General features: G+C 32.9%; 1 protein-coding gene across 1 annotated transcript; it reads right to left on the reverse strand.

The window, feature by feature from the left end:
• Positions 1-363: 363 nt before the first annotated feature.
• LOC142229103 (very long chain fatty acid elongase 7-like) lies at positions 364-15,527 on the reverse strand. The gene is made up of 4 exons (XM_075299645.1): positions 15,364-15,527; positions 8,041-8,372; positions 822-927; positions 364-743 (listed from the first exon to the last, which is right to left on the reverse strand). Exons 1-4 carry the CDS (start codon positions 15,419-15,421, stop codon positions 421-423), a joined length of 819 nt encoding a protein of 272 aa, XP_075155760.1. The 5' UTR covers positions 15,422-15,527; the 3' UTR covers positions 364-420.
• Between the last annotated feature and the right edge of the window lie 1,231 nt (positions 15,528-16,758).

Genomic DNA, 16,758 nt, shown 5'->3' on the forward strand with positions numbered 1-16,758 from the left:
CTGATGGCAGGTGTCAAGCGTGAGAACCGGCAATTCCGATTTGGAAAAGCGAAAGCCTAACTGAATATTTTTCCTGAATTTTATACTAATTGAACTTGAAAAAGAAATTTAATTTGATTTTTTAAATAAACGATTTCACCGATTTACACGCGTTTTCCCTTGACCAAATTTTGACCGTATCACCCTTTACAAATGTTAGTAGAACAGATAGATATTCAAGGCAAAATCATGTTACATTGAGAAAATTCCCAGACATAAAAATACATGTACTAATCTATAAGAAGTAGACATTTCGCTCTAAATAATAGACTAAGAAACAAGTTTTTTTTGTTCGTCATTTTATTTTCGTTTTCTCAATTTGTAAAATTTGTAAAATACAAAACAAACTCTGGCCACACTTTACTGTATCTGTTTTGCCTGCTACTGTATCTTTTGTGCCTGTGATTTTTTACGATCTTTGCGAATATAGGTTTGATAATAGAAATTGGCGAAAAGCAAACTAACAATCATATTTTGTGAGCACATAAACACGAGGACCATCACATTGGCATTGCACCAATTGTTAAATAGAGGCAGAGTGAAGTGAATGAACAATAAAAAGAATTGGAGGAATTGCAATTGTGTCATTCGACGTTTCCAATTCTCTAGATTGATGTTAAGCTTCATAGCAGCTACTTGATAATATAAGTACATTACAAAATGTACAAAGGAGTTTAGGATACCGGTTGATGTTGCATGAGAACCTGGAATTTGAAAAAAAAAAAAACAAATAATAAAATAAATCGTATTAGCTTTTAAATCGATTTAATTTTGTTACATACCATAAAAATGTGCTGCATAATTGTGGACAACAAAAACCATAATTGAATGATGGTAAATATGAAGAAATGTGATTTGATTAAATTTCTTGCGCAGCAAAAAGAAAATCTGAAAATAATTAATTAAGAATAAGAAATTATTTTCTATTTATAAATATTTTATCTTTTGTAATAAATACTACTTTAAATTAGAGCAAAACTTAATTCAACTAAACGTTGTTTGGGAGAAAAAGGCCGAATATTTTTTCTCGCCATTGTTGAATAATGTCTAGATTTTATGTGGCATTTACTCAGTTAAAAAACACAATCAATCAAATACAATAGAACAAAGAATATAAATCCAATTGTTTCGATATCAGGCAATCACTCATAGGTACATACAAAAAAATTTCACGAAAATTTTTCCAATTAAAATTTTAATTGAGTTTTAAAAAATATTCAATTAAAAATTTAATTGATTCAACAAATCTTTTAATTGAAACAAAAATCAATCACAAAATAATAGTATCAATTAATTTTTTAATTGGATCAATTAACTTTTTAATTGACCTTCAATTAATTTTTTAATTGATACTATCATTTCTGTGATTGAAGACATTTCAATAAAAAATTAATTGGATCAATTAATTTCGTGATTGAATCAGAAAAATTTTTTTTGTGTGTAGTTCGTATTGGAAAACCGGACCTTGATGAGGAACTTTGATCGGCCAGGTGAAACGTGACTACGGTTTCATCGGGCGGGGCCGACTATATCATACCCTAAACCACCCCTACTGAATTAGTAAACATTTTTTGTCGGGTATCAGTGGTACAGGTTTGGGGAAAACCCGCATTTCCATATTTAAGAACATTAATGGGTACATGGTTATAGGAGTTTTATCACAATCTGAACAGAAATGTCTGATATTAGGAGCTACAGTTGATTCTGAACCTACACACAAAAAAACAAGTAAGGAAAGTCTAAAGTCGGGCGGGGCCGACTATATTATACCCTGCACCACTTTGTAGATCTAAATTTTCGATACCATATCACATCCGTCAAATGTGTTGGGGGCTATATATAAAGGTTTGTCCCAAATACATACATTTAAATATCACTCGATCTGGACAGAATTGATAGACTTCTACAAAATCTATAGACTCAAAATTTAAGTTGGCTAATGCACTAGGGTGGAACACTACTTTAGTAAAAAAAATATGGGAAACATTTAAATCTGAAACAATTTTAAGGAAACTTCGCAAAAGTTTATTTATGATTTATCGCTCGATATATATGTATTAGAAGTTTAGGAAAATTTCAAAATTTCATTTTTACAACTTTTGGACTAAGCAGTGGCGATTTTACAAGGAAAATATTGGTATTTTGACCATTTTTGTCGAAATCAGAAAAACATAAATGGGAGCTATATCTAAATCTGAACCGATTTCAACCAAATTTGGCACGCATAGTTACAATGCTAATTCTACTACCTATACAAAATTTCAACTAAATCGGAGTTGAAAATTGGCCTCTGTGGTCATATGAGTGTAAATCGGGCGAAAGCTATATATGGGAGATATATCTAAATCTGAACCGATTTCAACCAAATTTGGCACGCATAGTTATAATGCTAATTCTACTCCCTGTGCAAAATTTCAACTAAATCGGAGTTAAAAATTGGCCTCTGTGGTCATATGAGTGTAAATCGGGCGAAAGCTATATATGGGAGATATATCTAAATCTGAACCGATTTAAACCAATTTTGGCACGCATAGTTACAATGGTAATTCTACTCTCTGTGCAAAATTTCAACTAAATCGGAGTTAAAAATTGGCCTCTGTGGTCATATGAGTGTAAATCGGGCGAAAGCTATATATGGGAGCTATATCTAAATGTGAACCGATTTGGCTGATATTTTGCAAGTTTTTCGAGACCCATAAAATATTCGGATGTACGGAATTTGAGGAATATCGGTTGATAGACATGCCAATTATGACAAGATCGGTGAAAAATATATATGGCAGCTATATCTAAATCTGAACCGATTTTTTCCAAAATCAATAGGGATCGTCTTTGAGCCGAAACAGGACCCTATACCAAATTTTAGGACAATCGGACTAAAACTGCGAGCTGTACTTTGCACACAAAAATACATCAACAGACAGACAGACAGACAGACAGACGGACAGACGGACAGACAGACAGACGGACATCGCTAAATCGACTCAGAATTTAATTCTAAGCCGATCCGTATGCTAAAAGGTTGGTCTATGATTACTCCTTCTTGGCGTTACATACAAATGCACAAACTTATTATACCCTGTACCACAGTATTGGTGAAGGGTATAAAAAAATTCACGAAAAATTTTCCAATTAAAATTTTAATTGAGTTTTAAAAAATATTCAATTAAAAATTTAACTGATTCAACAAATTGTTTAATTGAAACAAAAATCAATCACAAAAATAATAGTATCAATTAATTTTTTAATTGGATCAATTAACTTTTTAATTGACCTTCAATTAATATTTTAATTGATACTATCATTTCTGTGATTGAAGACATTTCAATTAAAAATTAATTGGATCAATTAATTTCGTGATTGAATCAGAAAAAAAAATTTTGTGTGTACAGAGTTAGTATGCCACTAATATTGAATCCATTATTAAAAAGGAGGAAATCGCTCAATTAGTGTGGGTAATAAATCCAAATTTCCGAAAAAAAGGCAATAGATTTATGTAAGTCTAAATAAATCGGCTAATACATGTACATTTGAAATTTGAGCAACATTGGTTAATAAATAGGAGTATTTTGGCCAAATTTGGGAAAATCGATCGATGCATATACATATATGGCAGCTATATGTAATTCTGAACCGATGTTGATGATATTTTCCAGATTTGGTTGATGTCACAGAAGGTTACCTTGTATAAAATTAGATTAAGATCGGGCACTAAATAAGGCTATTATGGTTACAAATAAAGTCGTTAGGGGTATGACTTTATTTCTATATGGGAGCTATATCTAAATCTGAACCGATTTGGATGATTTTTTATTTGATATTACAGTAGATTGGATGAGATTTTGCATATACAGCAAAAAAAAGCGTCGCCAAAAAAGTAATGAAAATGTTCTTTTTGGATCCGGAAGTGGTGCAAAATTGATGCAGAAGCGATGAATTTAACATGGGCTTGTCATAGGATGGAAGTCCTCCATTTCAACAGCCATTGCACTGAATTTGCATCACTTCTTTAAATGTTATCCGAATTCAATATTTTGGATGTAAATTAAAAAATTCTGCGATATTTTGTCAAATAAATACTTTTTATAATTTTTAATGGATTCTAACGCTTCTCGGAAACGTTGAACTTAAATATTTTCAAAAATTCACAATTTTTTCAGATTAGAGTTAGCATTTTTTTCGACAAAATTTAAATAATTTGTACCATCTTACGAATTCTTACACTGTTTTTAACCTATTTGAAACAAAAAAAAGTTAAAATTACCCATTAAAAGTATGAAAAAACCAAGTAATAAAAAATTGAATCAAAAGAACTTACTGGGTAGTTAAAATAAAGAACATCATTGGGAGTGCATCTCCTGGAAGTGCTTTTAAAGTTGTGCCTTTGGAAAAACATCCAAATTTTTTTGCTGGGTATAACATTAGAGTAAGCCAAATTTGAGTAAGATCGGTTGATAAATAGGGGTTTTATGGCCAAATTTGTGAAAATCGGGCGATACATATATATGGAGCTATAGCCAAATCTGAAACGATTTCGATGATTTTGTGCACATATAGTAAGTGCTATAGAAACTTAGATTTGACCCACTTTGAGTCAGATCGGTTGATAAATAAGGGACTCATGGCCCAATTTGGGAAAATCGGGCGAAACATATATATGGGAGCTATATCTAAATCTGAACCGATTTCGATGAAATTTGACACACATAAAGAGTGATCGATTGGATTACTTTGTGGCAATTTTGAAACCGATCGGTTAGTAAAAGAACGAAATCTGACCCCATTTGTCGAAGTCGGGTGATACATATATATGGGAGCTATATCTCAATTTGATCCGATTTCTCCCAAATTCAATAGCGTTCATCCTTGTGCCCAAAAAACACTCTATAATTTCATCAAAATCGTTAAATAATTGCGATCGGAATCCTGCGAATTACAAATACATGGACAGACGGACGGACATCAACGGCTAGATTGACTGAGGAGGTGATTCTGAGTCGATCGGTATATATTTTATGCGGTCAAAAACCAATATTTCTGGTAAGCGCATTTTTTGACAGATCAAACTTATTATACCCTAACCACTATGTGATTTAGGGTATAAAAATTAAGTGATACAATTAACATAAGTTTTTAATCAACCTCGGAAGACTAAAAAATTATTGCAATCAACATCAATTAAATTGTTAATTGAATAAAACAAGAATTAGTTCTTATAATTATAGTACAGACATTTTTATGACCAACTCAAATCAATTTTTGATTGAATCATTTAGAACAATAATTTTAAATTGAATGAATTAAAAAATTAATTGTTGTTTTCTTTTGCAATCAGTATCAATTATTTTTTTTTTTAATTTAATCAATTAAAAATCCAATTAATTAATCATATAATTACAGTAAAGGCATTTTGATAACTAACAATAATATTCTTAGATGACTTAAATGAAAATAAGTAGATTGAACATGAAGATATTCAGAAAACAAATTAAATAATACAAATTGTTTGTTTGAAAAAAAGGAAACAACCAACCAAAATATTTTGTCAAAATTTTATTTTGATAGAAAACTTTGTCAGAATTATATTTCTGTAGAAAATTTTGTCAAAATTTTATTTCTATAGAAAATTTTTAAAATTTTATTTCTATTGAAAATTTTGTCAAAATTGTATTTCTATATAAAATTTTGTCAAAATTTCATTTCTATATAAAATTTTGTCAAAATTTTATTTCCATAAAATTTTGTCAAAATTTTATTTCTATAAAAAATTTTGTCAACATTTTATTTCTATAAAAAATTTTGTCAAAATTTTATTTCTATAGAAAATTTTGTCAAAATTTTATTTTCGGAGAAAATTTTGTCATAATTATACCCTGCGCCACACTGTGGAACAGGGTATTATAAGTTAGTGCATATGTTTGTAACACCCAGAAGGAGACGAGATAGACACATGGTGTCTTTGGCAATAATGCTCAGGGTGGGTCCCTGAGTCGATATAACCATGTCCGTCTGTCCGTCTGTCCGTCCGTCCGTCTGTCTGTGAACAAAGTCTAGGTCCAAATTTAAGTCCAATCGCCTTAAAATTTGGCACATGTTCCTAATTTGGGTCAGAATAGAACCTTATTGATTTTGGAAGAAATCGGTTCAGATTTAGATATAGCTCCCATATATATCTTTTGCCTGATATGCACTAATATGGACACAGCAGCCAGAGTTTTATACCGATTTGCTTGAAATTTTGTACAAACATAACACTTAGTCGTATAGTCAAGTGTGCATAATTTGATTGAAATCGGTTCAGATTTAGATATAGCTCCCATATATCTTTCGCCAGATATGGATTAATATGGTCCTAAAAGCCAGAGTTTTGGCCCAATTTGGTTGAAATTTTGCACAGGGAGTAGATTTAGCATTGTAGCTATGCGTGCCAAATTTGGTTGAAATCGATTCAGATTTAGATATAGCTCCCATATATATCTTTCGCCCGATAAGCACTTGTATTGACCCAGAAGCCAGAGTTTTATCCCGATTAGCTTGAAATTTTGCACTAGGAGTACAATTAGTAATATAGTCATGTGTGCCAAATTTGATTGAAATCGGTTCAGATTTAGATATAGCTCCCATATATATGCTTTTCTGACTTCGATAAAAATGGTCAAAATACCAACATTTTCCTTGTTAAATCGCCACTGCTTAGTCGAAAAATTTTAAAAATGAGTCTAATTTTCCTAAACTTCTAATACATATATATCGAGCGATAAATCATAAATAAACTTTTGCGAAGTTTCCTTAAAATAGTTTCAGATTGTGTTCCACCCTAGTGCATTAGCCAACTTAAATTTTGAGTCTATACATTTTGTAAAAGTCTATCAAATTCCTTCCAAATCGAGTGATATTTAAATGTATGTATTTGGGACAAACCTTTATATATAGCACCCAACACATTTGACTGATGTGATATGGTATCGAAAATTTAGATCTACAAAGTGGTGCAGGGTATAATATAGTCGGCCCAGCCTGACTTTAGACTTTCCTTACTTGTTTTATTTCTAGTTTTGTCAAATTTTTTCACTATAGAAAATTTTGTCAAAATTTTATTTCTATAGAAAAATTTGTCAAAATTGTATTTCTATAAAAGATTTTGTCAACATTTTATTTCTATAAAAAATTATGTCAAATGTTTATTTCTATAGAAAGTTCTGTCAAAATTTTATTTCTGTAGACAATTTTTATCAAAATTTTATTTCTATAGAAAATTTTTATCAAAATTTTATTTCTATAGAAAATTTTTCTCAAAATTTTATTTCTATAGAAAATTTTGTCAACATTTTATTTCTATAGAAAATGTTTGTCAAAATTTTATTTCTATAGAAAATTTTGTCAACATTTTATTTCTATAGAAAATTTTGAAAAAAATTATCGATTTGACGAAAATGGACCAAAACCAACCAAATTCCATTTGGCCCGAACATTGGACCAAATTTAAAAATTAATAATTTTTTGGACCAATTTTGGTCCGATCAAAAATGGCAACCCTGCCTTGCGTAGACCACTTAGTGTATCCACAAAAAACACTCACTACAAAAATTCAAATCTCATGTGTTCTCTCTGTCACTGGAAGAAATACATTTTCTAAGGTGAGTCCGGCCCCGTGGGTTACACCTTATGTTAGCCTACGGGGGGAAAATCTGTCGTTACAATTCTTCTTTTCTTTTCATATAAAACCAAACTAAACGTTGGTCCAAAATTTCGGAGTAAACCAAACAAAGGAATAGAATTATTGTTTGTCTAACTTCCAACTGCGTATATTGGTTGAGAATTACTTTTAATTTAATTTATTATATGTTCTTAATGTGATTTGTACATAGATTAAGACAAATGTCCTTATTTATAATCCTACACTATAGTATGTTTAGTAAGATTTTTCTCTTGTAGTATAAGTGGTCAATAGAAAATCAATAAATTTTATTTGTTGCAGTTGTTAACAAAAATTTGACTTACCGTATCTAAGAAATCCAAATACTTTGAAAAAAGGTACAATCTTATCGGCCTAGCCAATTTCAAATTTTCTGGACTCATATCATCTGGAGCATGTCGGCATGTGAGACTAAAATCTGATCGCCAATACGAGTATCGAATCGCTTCGTAGAATATAAAAAGATTCAGGAGTATTTGCACAATATTGTAGGCCATCATAATTCGTTCAACTTTGTATGGTTTTCTATTGGCCATAAACCTGGGTCCCCATACTTTTACAGTTAGTAGGTATAAAATAATGCCACCAACCATTACCCAAGGACTTCCCAATATAGGATTCGTTGTAACTCGTTCATCTGCATGAAATTATTAAATTGTGATTAGGTTTTCAAAAATATTTACAATTAGCAATAAGAGCATATGAAGTTTACAAATCACACTCTCAAAAAAATTTTTAGAAAAATATTTTCAATTAAAATTTTAATTGAATTTTCAAAAATATTCAATTAAACATTTAATTGTTTCAACAATTTTTTTTTTAATTAAAACAAAAATCAATCACAAAAAGTAATAATATCAATAGATTCTTTAATTGGTTCAATTAACTTTTTGATTGATTTCGGTGGTTGATACTATCATTTGTGTGATTGAAGACATTTCAATTAAAAATTAATTTGATCAATTAATTTCGTGATTGTGTGCATCGTTTGGTAGAACATTTAAAGTGGCCCAACTGGATTTCATAGAGCCTATTTGCAACACATTGCGTAGTTTCACGCTACATCTGAAGGGCAAAATGTTATAGTTGGATGGGAAATATGGAATAATTTTTCCGCAAAAAGTTTGTTTTCTTGCCACGTTATTTACTCGCTGTCGAGTAGATAACGTGCTTGCGACAAACATATTATATGTTCACCGATTCCTTCTTCCTTATAAACATGTAGTTTGGATCCCCAACTTGTGATCCAAAAGTAATGCAAACTTGGGAAAAATTTTCCCCTGTTGAAATTTTTTCTATACGAAAGAAGAAAATAAAAGCGTATTTGCTGTTATTGTTTTACAAAAAAAAAAAAAAAAAAAAAAAAAAACAAGTATAAACCGTAAGTAAGCCGTACGTTCGGCCAGGCAGAATCTTATGTACCCTCCACCATGGATTGCGTAGAAACTTCTACGAAAGACTGTCATCCACAATCGAATTACTTGGGTTGTGGTATCTTAAATCGTTTTCTAAATTGTGAGTTAGTCCATACGTGGTATATATTAGACAAAAAGGTATGTAAGTCTACAAACAATTACGAATCGATAGGGACTTTTGCACGGTACGTAGGGAGCCAGAATTGAAATATGGGGGTCGCTTAAATGGGGGCTATATACAATTAATGATATGGACCAATTTTTGTGTGATTGGGATTCGATTTATCTGACGGTTATATATAACTATAGACCGATATGGACCTAGTTAGGAATGGTTGTTAACGACCATATACTAGCACAATGTACCAAATTTCAACTGACCCCGATGAAATTTGCTCCTCCAAGAGGCTCCAAAACAAAATCTCGGGATCGGTTAAATGGGGGCTATATATGATTATGGACTGATATGGACCACTTTTGGCATGGTTGTTAAATATCATATACTACCACCACGTACAAAATTTCAACCAGATCGGATGAATTTTGCTTCTCCAAAAGGCACCGGAGGTCAAATCTGGGGATCGGTTTATATGGGTGCTATATATTATTATGGACTGATATGAACCAATTCCTGCATGGTTGTTGGATACCATATATTAACATCACGTACCAAATTTCAACCGAATCGGATGAATTTTGCTCTTCCAAGGGGCTCCGGAGGTCAAATCTGGGGATCGGTTTATATGGGGGCTGTATATAATTATGGACCGATGTGGACCACTTTATGCATGGTCATTACTAACACCAGCCGGATCGGATGAAATTTGCTTCTTTTACAGGCTCCGCAAGCTATATATAATTATGGACCGATTTCGACCAATTTTTGCACGGCCATTAGAGTTCATATACTAACACCATGTACCAAATTTCAGCCGGATCGGACGAAACTTTCTTTTCTTAGAGGCTCCGCAAGCCAAATTTGGGGATCGGTTTATATGGACCGATGTGGACCAATTTTTGCGTAGTTATTAGAGACCATATACTAACACCATGTACCAAATTTCAGCCGGATCGGATGAATTTTGCTTCTCTTAGAGGCTCCGAAAGCCAAATCGGGGGATCGGTTTATATGGGGGCTATATATAATTATGTACCGATGCGCACCAATTTGTGCATAGTTGTTAGAGACCATATACTAACACAACGTACCAAATTTCAACCGGATGGGATGAATTTTGCACCTCCAAGAGGCTCCGCAAGCCAAATCTGAGCGTCGGTTTATATGGGACCTATACGTAAAAATGGTCCGATATGGCCCATTTGCAATACCATCCGACCTACATCAATAGCAACTACTTGTGCCAAGTTTCAAGTCGATAGCTTGTTTCGTTCGGAAGTTAGCGTGATTTCAACAGACGGACGGACGGACGGACGGACATGCTCAGATCGACTCAGAATTTCACCACGACCCAAAATATATATACCTTATGGGGTCTTAGAGCAATATTTCGATGTGTTACAAACGGAATGACAAAGTTAATATACCACCCATCCTATGTTGGAGGGTACAACAAAAAAAATGTACATATATGTATACTAATGTTATTCAAGTGGTTATAACATGTTGGACTTTGGACTAGAAATTGTTAATATTTTCGATTTTATTTTGCTTGCACCGTTTGTCAGAAAACGCATAAGGTGCATTTTTAATTTTTGCATCGAGCTTTCAAAGCAAACTATATATTCCACGGTGGTGGATATTTAAGATTTGGACGGATTGAACTTACGGCTTTACATTTACACCCTTCACCACTACTGTGGTACCGTGTATAATAAGTGTGTACATTTGTATGTAACGCCAAGAAAGACCAGTCTGAGACCCATCGTTTAGTATACCGATAGTCTTAGAATTAAATTCTGAGTCGATTTAGCGATGTCCTTCTGTCTCTCTTTTCATGTATTTTTTATACCCTGCGCATACGTTTGCAACACCCAGAAGGAGACGAAATAGGCACATTGTGTCTTTGGCAAAAATGCTCAGGGTAGGCTCCTGAGTCGATATAGCCATGTCCTTCTGTCCATCTGTCCATCTGTCCGTGAACACATTTTTGTAATCAAAGTCTAGGTCGCAGTTTTAGTCCAATCGACTTCAAATTTGGCACAAGTATGTGTTTTGGCTCAGAGTATAACCCTATGGATTTTGAAAAAAATCAATTCAGATTTAGCTATAGCTTCCATATATATATTTCGCCCGATATGGACTTATATGACCCCAGAAGCCAGAGTTTTACCCTAGTTTGGTTGAAATTTTGCACTAGGAGTACAATTAGTAGTGTAGTCAAGTGTGCCAAATTTTATTGAAATCGGTTCAGATTTAGATATAGCTCTCATATATATCGTTCGACCGATTTACACTCATATGACCACAGAGGCCAATTTTTTGCTCCGATTAAATTGAAATTTTGCACAGGGAGTAGATTTAGCATTGTAGCTATGCGTGCCAAATTTGGTTGAAATCGGATAAGATTTAGATATATCTCTCATATATGACTTTCGCCCAATTTACACTCATGTGACCACAGAAGCCAATTATTTGCTCCGATTTAGTTGAAATTTTGCACAGGGAATAGAATTAGCATTGTTGCTATGCGTGCCAAATTTGGTTGAAATCGGTTCAGATTTAGATATATCTCCCATATATAGCGTTCGCCCGATTTAAACTCATACGACCACCGTGGTCAATTTTAAACTCCGATTTAGTTGAAATTTTGCACAGGGAGTAGAATTAGCATTGTAGCTATACGTGCCAAATTTGTTTTAAATCGATTCAGATTTAGATATAGCTCCCATATATATGTTTTTCTGATTTCGACAAAAATGGTCAAAATACCAACATTAAAATCGCCACTGCTTAGTCGAAAAGTTGTAAAAATTACTCTAATTTTCCTAAACTTCTAATACACATATATCGAGCGATAAATCATAAATAAACTTAAATTTTGAGTCTATTGATTTTGTAGAAGTCTATTAAATTCTGTCCAGATCGAGTGATATTTAAATGTATGTTTTTGGGACAAACCTTTATATATAGCCCCCAACACATTTGACGGATGTGATATGGTATCGGAAATTTAAATCTACAAAGTGGGGCAGGGTGTAATATAGTCGGCCCCGCCCGACTATAGACTTTCCTTACTTGTTTTCTTTTTTGTGTAATGTAAAGCCCGCAGTTTAAGTTCCATTATCTTGACATTTGGCATAGGATCTTACTTCAGCTCAAAGATAATTGCTATTGATTTTGAAAAAAAAAAAAAAATTGGTCAAAGTCGGTTCAGATTTTGATATAGCTCCAATGTATGTGTACGCGTGATTTGGGGAAATATAGTAAAATATTTCATATTTTACACTGACAAAAATATTAACGTGGTATTAAAGATTACGACAAGTAAGGAAAGTCTAAAGTCGGGCGGGGCCGACTATATTATACCCTGCACCAATTTGTAGATCTAAATTTTCGATACCATATTACATCCGTCAAATGTATTGGGGGCTATATATAAAGGTTTGTCCCAAATACATACATTTAAATATCACTCGATCTTGACAGAATTTGATAGACTTCTACAAAATCTATAGACTCAAAATTTAAGTCGGCTAATGCATGAGGGTGGAACACAATGTTAGTAAAAACAAAATTTGGAAAAATTTTAATCTGAAGCAATTTTAAGAAAACTTCGGAAAAGTTATTTATGATTTATCGCTCGATATATATGTATTAGAGGTTTAGAAAAATTAGAGTAATTTTTACAACTTTTCGACTGAGCAGATGCGATTTTACAAGAGAAAATGTTGGTATTTTGACCATTTTTTTCGAAATCAAAAAAATATATATGGGAGCTATATCTAAATCTGAACCGATTTCAACTAAATTTGGTACAGACAGTTGGAATGTTAATTCTACTTCCAGTGCACAATTTCAAGTAAATCGGAGTAAAATATTGGCCACATATGAGTGTAAATCGGGCGAACGATATATATGGGAGCTATATCTAAATTTGAACCGATTTCAATAAAATTTGGCACACTTGACTATATTACCAATTGTTCTTCTTGTGCAAAATTTTAAGCAAATTAAGGTAAAATTCTGGCTTCTGGGGCTATATAAGTCCATATCGGGCGAAAGATATATATGGGAGCTATATCTAAATCTGAACCGATTTCTTCCAAAATCAGCAGGGATTTATTCTGAGCCAAAACACATACTTGGACCATATTTGAAGTCGATTGGACTAAAACTGCGACCTAGACTTTGATTACAAAAATGTGTTCACAGACAGACGGACATGGCTATATCGACTCAGGAGCCCACCCGAAGCATTTTTGCCAAAGACACCATGTGTCTATCTCGTCTCCTTCTGGGTTAGAGGAAGGATTATATAGGTCCTAATCCTTCCGGATTAGGATATATATTTTGGAAATTTGCGTCCCTCCGTTAAAGTCGCATGTCTTTTAACTAAGACAAATTTTCCTTAAAATAAAGAAACACATTTTTGATTTAAAGAAATTATCCTTAAATTAACTGAAATATTAAATCTTTGATTAAAAATTAAAACGCTTCAAATAGAGGCTAAGACTTACTTTGATTTAAAGCTTTTTTTATTTGGTTTAACGTATCCTAATTTTAATTTTATTGATCCTAGATTTGAAGCCAGTTAGGTCGCTAAAAAATGTCTTTATTTTAAAGAAGCCGCATCTTTGGCTCAGAATCAATACCAAAATCCTTATGGGAAGGTCAAAATCTTTGAATAAAAAAAACTTTTTTTGGAGAGAAGAATATGACTACGATATGGGGAAATGGAATTTTTTGGAAATAACACTCCATAAAGAGGAAGTTAAAATATAAAATTCTTATAATGGGAGCAGTGAAAAAAATATTAAAATTTACTTCCTAGAAGCAAATGCACAAAACCGAAACTTAAAAGAGAATTGTATCTTAAAAGTATCCTTACTTGTATTATCCGCTTCTTTGGCTCGGAATGGGAGCCACCGTGGTGCAATGGTTAGCATGCCCGCCTTGCATACACAAGGTCGTGGGTTCGATTCCTGCTACGACCGAACACCAAACAGTTTTTCAGCGGTGGATTATCTCACCTCAGTAATGCTGGTGACATTTCTGAGGGTTTCAAAGCTTCTCTAAGTGGTTTCACTGGAATGTGGAACGCCGTTCGGACTCGGCTATAAAAAGGAGGTCCCTTGTCATTGAGATTAACATGGAATCGGGCAGCACTCAGTGATAAGAGAGAAGTTCACCACTGTGGTATCACAAAAATACATCAACAGACAGACGGACGAACATTGGTAAATCGACTCCGAATTTAATTCTAAGACGATCGGTATACTGAAATATGGGTCTATGACGGGTCTTTCTGGTCGTTACATACAAATGCACAAACTTATTACCTGTATGCACATGTACCACAGTAGTGGCGAAGGGTGTAAATACATTTTAAAAGTGGAGCGTCTCAGCAGAATTTGAACCTGGACCTCAAGATATGATTTTGATTACTGGTATTAATAAAAGGAATCACTTTTGGTATACACAAGTAAATTATTATTTTTTAAATCCCAGGTAATACGACAAGAAATAAGTTTTTGATTACTGGAGGAATCACTAGTGCTGGGATGTCAGCATTTATTTAATTAGTTTTTCTCTGTTCTTCTAATGGGAAAATTATTATCATTATGATGATACATATTTCACAACACTTATTCAAGTTTTGTTTTTTAATTTGTTCGTTCATTTTACTAATAGATAAAAATACATCCCAAAATCGAGAACGGACATTAATAAAATGAAATGGAAACGTTCACGACAAATCAAAACGAAATGTTCACGGTTTTGTCCCCGAACGCTAACGATTTTATGAAAGGCGTACATTTTTCTTTGGCAATGCAAAGTCTTGAAACAAATATTATGGCAATGTGCTAAGGCGACTGTTAACGTGTATGGAGCAGACAAACCAAGGTTCAAGTCACGGTAGCGGACAAAATTTTATATATATTTTTTTAATCGGTACCATTACGTTTTCATATCACGAACTCTGGTTTTTGTTTTGACAACGCCGGGTGTCATTTTATATTAGATTAACACTCAATTGATTTTGATTCACTTTCACCAAGGGATCGTTTTTTTTATTTCTGTTATTCACTTGCCTAGTGGGGAATTTTGCAACGCTTCCAGCGCCTTCATAGCCATTCCAGTTGTACCCATTTTCAATGGTGGTCTCGTTACAAACGTGAATGATGAGCGCTATCGATTTGTCCTTCACTTATAGTTGTTCTCTACACTTTAATTCCGAGACTGATTTCACTTCTGATTTCTATTAAACCAAGAAAAATTTTACACTGCAAAATTAGCAATCATCTATTGCGACGTAGTGTAGGATATCTTTCATTCATTGACGTAATTCAATTGCACATATGTTATAGGTTTTCTGTGATCATTGACTTCCATAGTTAATGTATGCAAATGCCATGTGAAATATCTGATATAGTTGGAATGGTGTAAAGTACAGTTGAACAATTTAATGCGTTCGAGATAAACGAAAAACTATCATGCAGCACAGCTCACCGCGAAGAACTTGAAATCAAACAGCAATAGAAGATAATTTAAAATATTCTCCATCCCACACACAACAATTGTTTTTTTTTTATGTCTAAAATCACTGTACATGAATGTAATCAATAGAGTAAATCATGAATAAACCAGGTGCGATTACTCGATAATTTCATAAAATATTCATGCAGTAAGTGTGCCACATCGATGGTGCAATGTATGGTATAATAACCCAGCAAAAAAAAAAAAGCGTCGTCAAAAAAGTAGTGAAAAAGTTCTTTTCGTATCCGGAAGTGATGCAAATTTGGCGTAGAAGCGATGAATTTAACATAGGCTTGTCATAGGACGGATTTTCACCATTTCAACAGTCGTTATACTGAATCTATATCACTCCTTAATGTGTGATTCGGATTCGGTGTTTTGGATGCGAACTAAAAAATTTTGTAATATTTTGCCAAATAAATATTTTTTATAATTATACCCTAAACCACATAGTGGTCAGGGTATAATAACCCAGCAAAAACAGCGTCGCCAAAAAAGTAGTGAAAGTGTTCTTTTTGGATCCGGAAGTGGTGCAAAATTGGCGCAGAAGCAATGAATTTAACATGGGCTTATCATAGGACGGATGCCCACCATTTTAACCGCCGTTGCACTGAATCTGCATCACTTCTTAAGGTGTGATGTGAATTCAGTGTTTTGGGTGTGAATTAAGAAATTTTGTGATATTTTCACATATAAATAATTTTTAGATTTTTTATGAGTTTTAATGCATTCATATGCTTGTTTGGAACGTTTGACATCAAATATTTTCAAAAATTCGCAATTTTTCTTGAATGGATTTGGAATTTTTTCGGCAAAATTTAAATAATTTTTACCATTTTATTAATTCTTAATCTATTTTTAACCTATTTGAAACAAAAAATTTAATCTAATTATACAATTATTATTCGAGCTTTATGGACAGATATAGATTAAGGAACATGGTTAATAGA

The sequence above is a fragment of the Haematobia irritans genome, chromosome 3, assembly GCF_050003625.1.
Source record: "Haematobia irritans isolate KBUSLIRL chromosome 3, ASM5000362v1, whole genome shotgun sequence".
NCBI lineage: Eukaryota > Metazoa > Arthropoda > Insecta > Diptera > Muscidae > Haematobia > Haematobia irritans.

Coding starts and splice junctions, on each gene's coding strand:
- LOC142229103 (XM_075299645.1), bottom strand. CDS start 15,421: ATGGGTACAACTGGAATGGCTATGAAGGCGCTGGAAGCGTTGCAAAAT. Junction 8,373..15,363: donor GTTGCAAAATTCCCCACTAG/GCAAGTGAATAA, acceptor AATTTCATGCAG/ATGAACGAGTTACAACGAAT. Junction 928..8,040: donor ATTTGGATTTCTTAGATACG/GTAAGTCAAATT, acceptor AATTATTTTCAG/ATTTTCTTTTTGCTGCGCAA.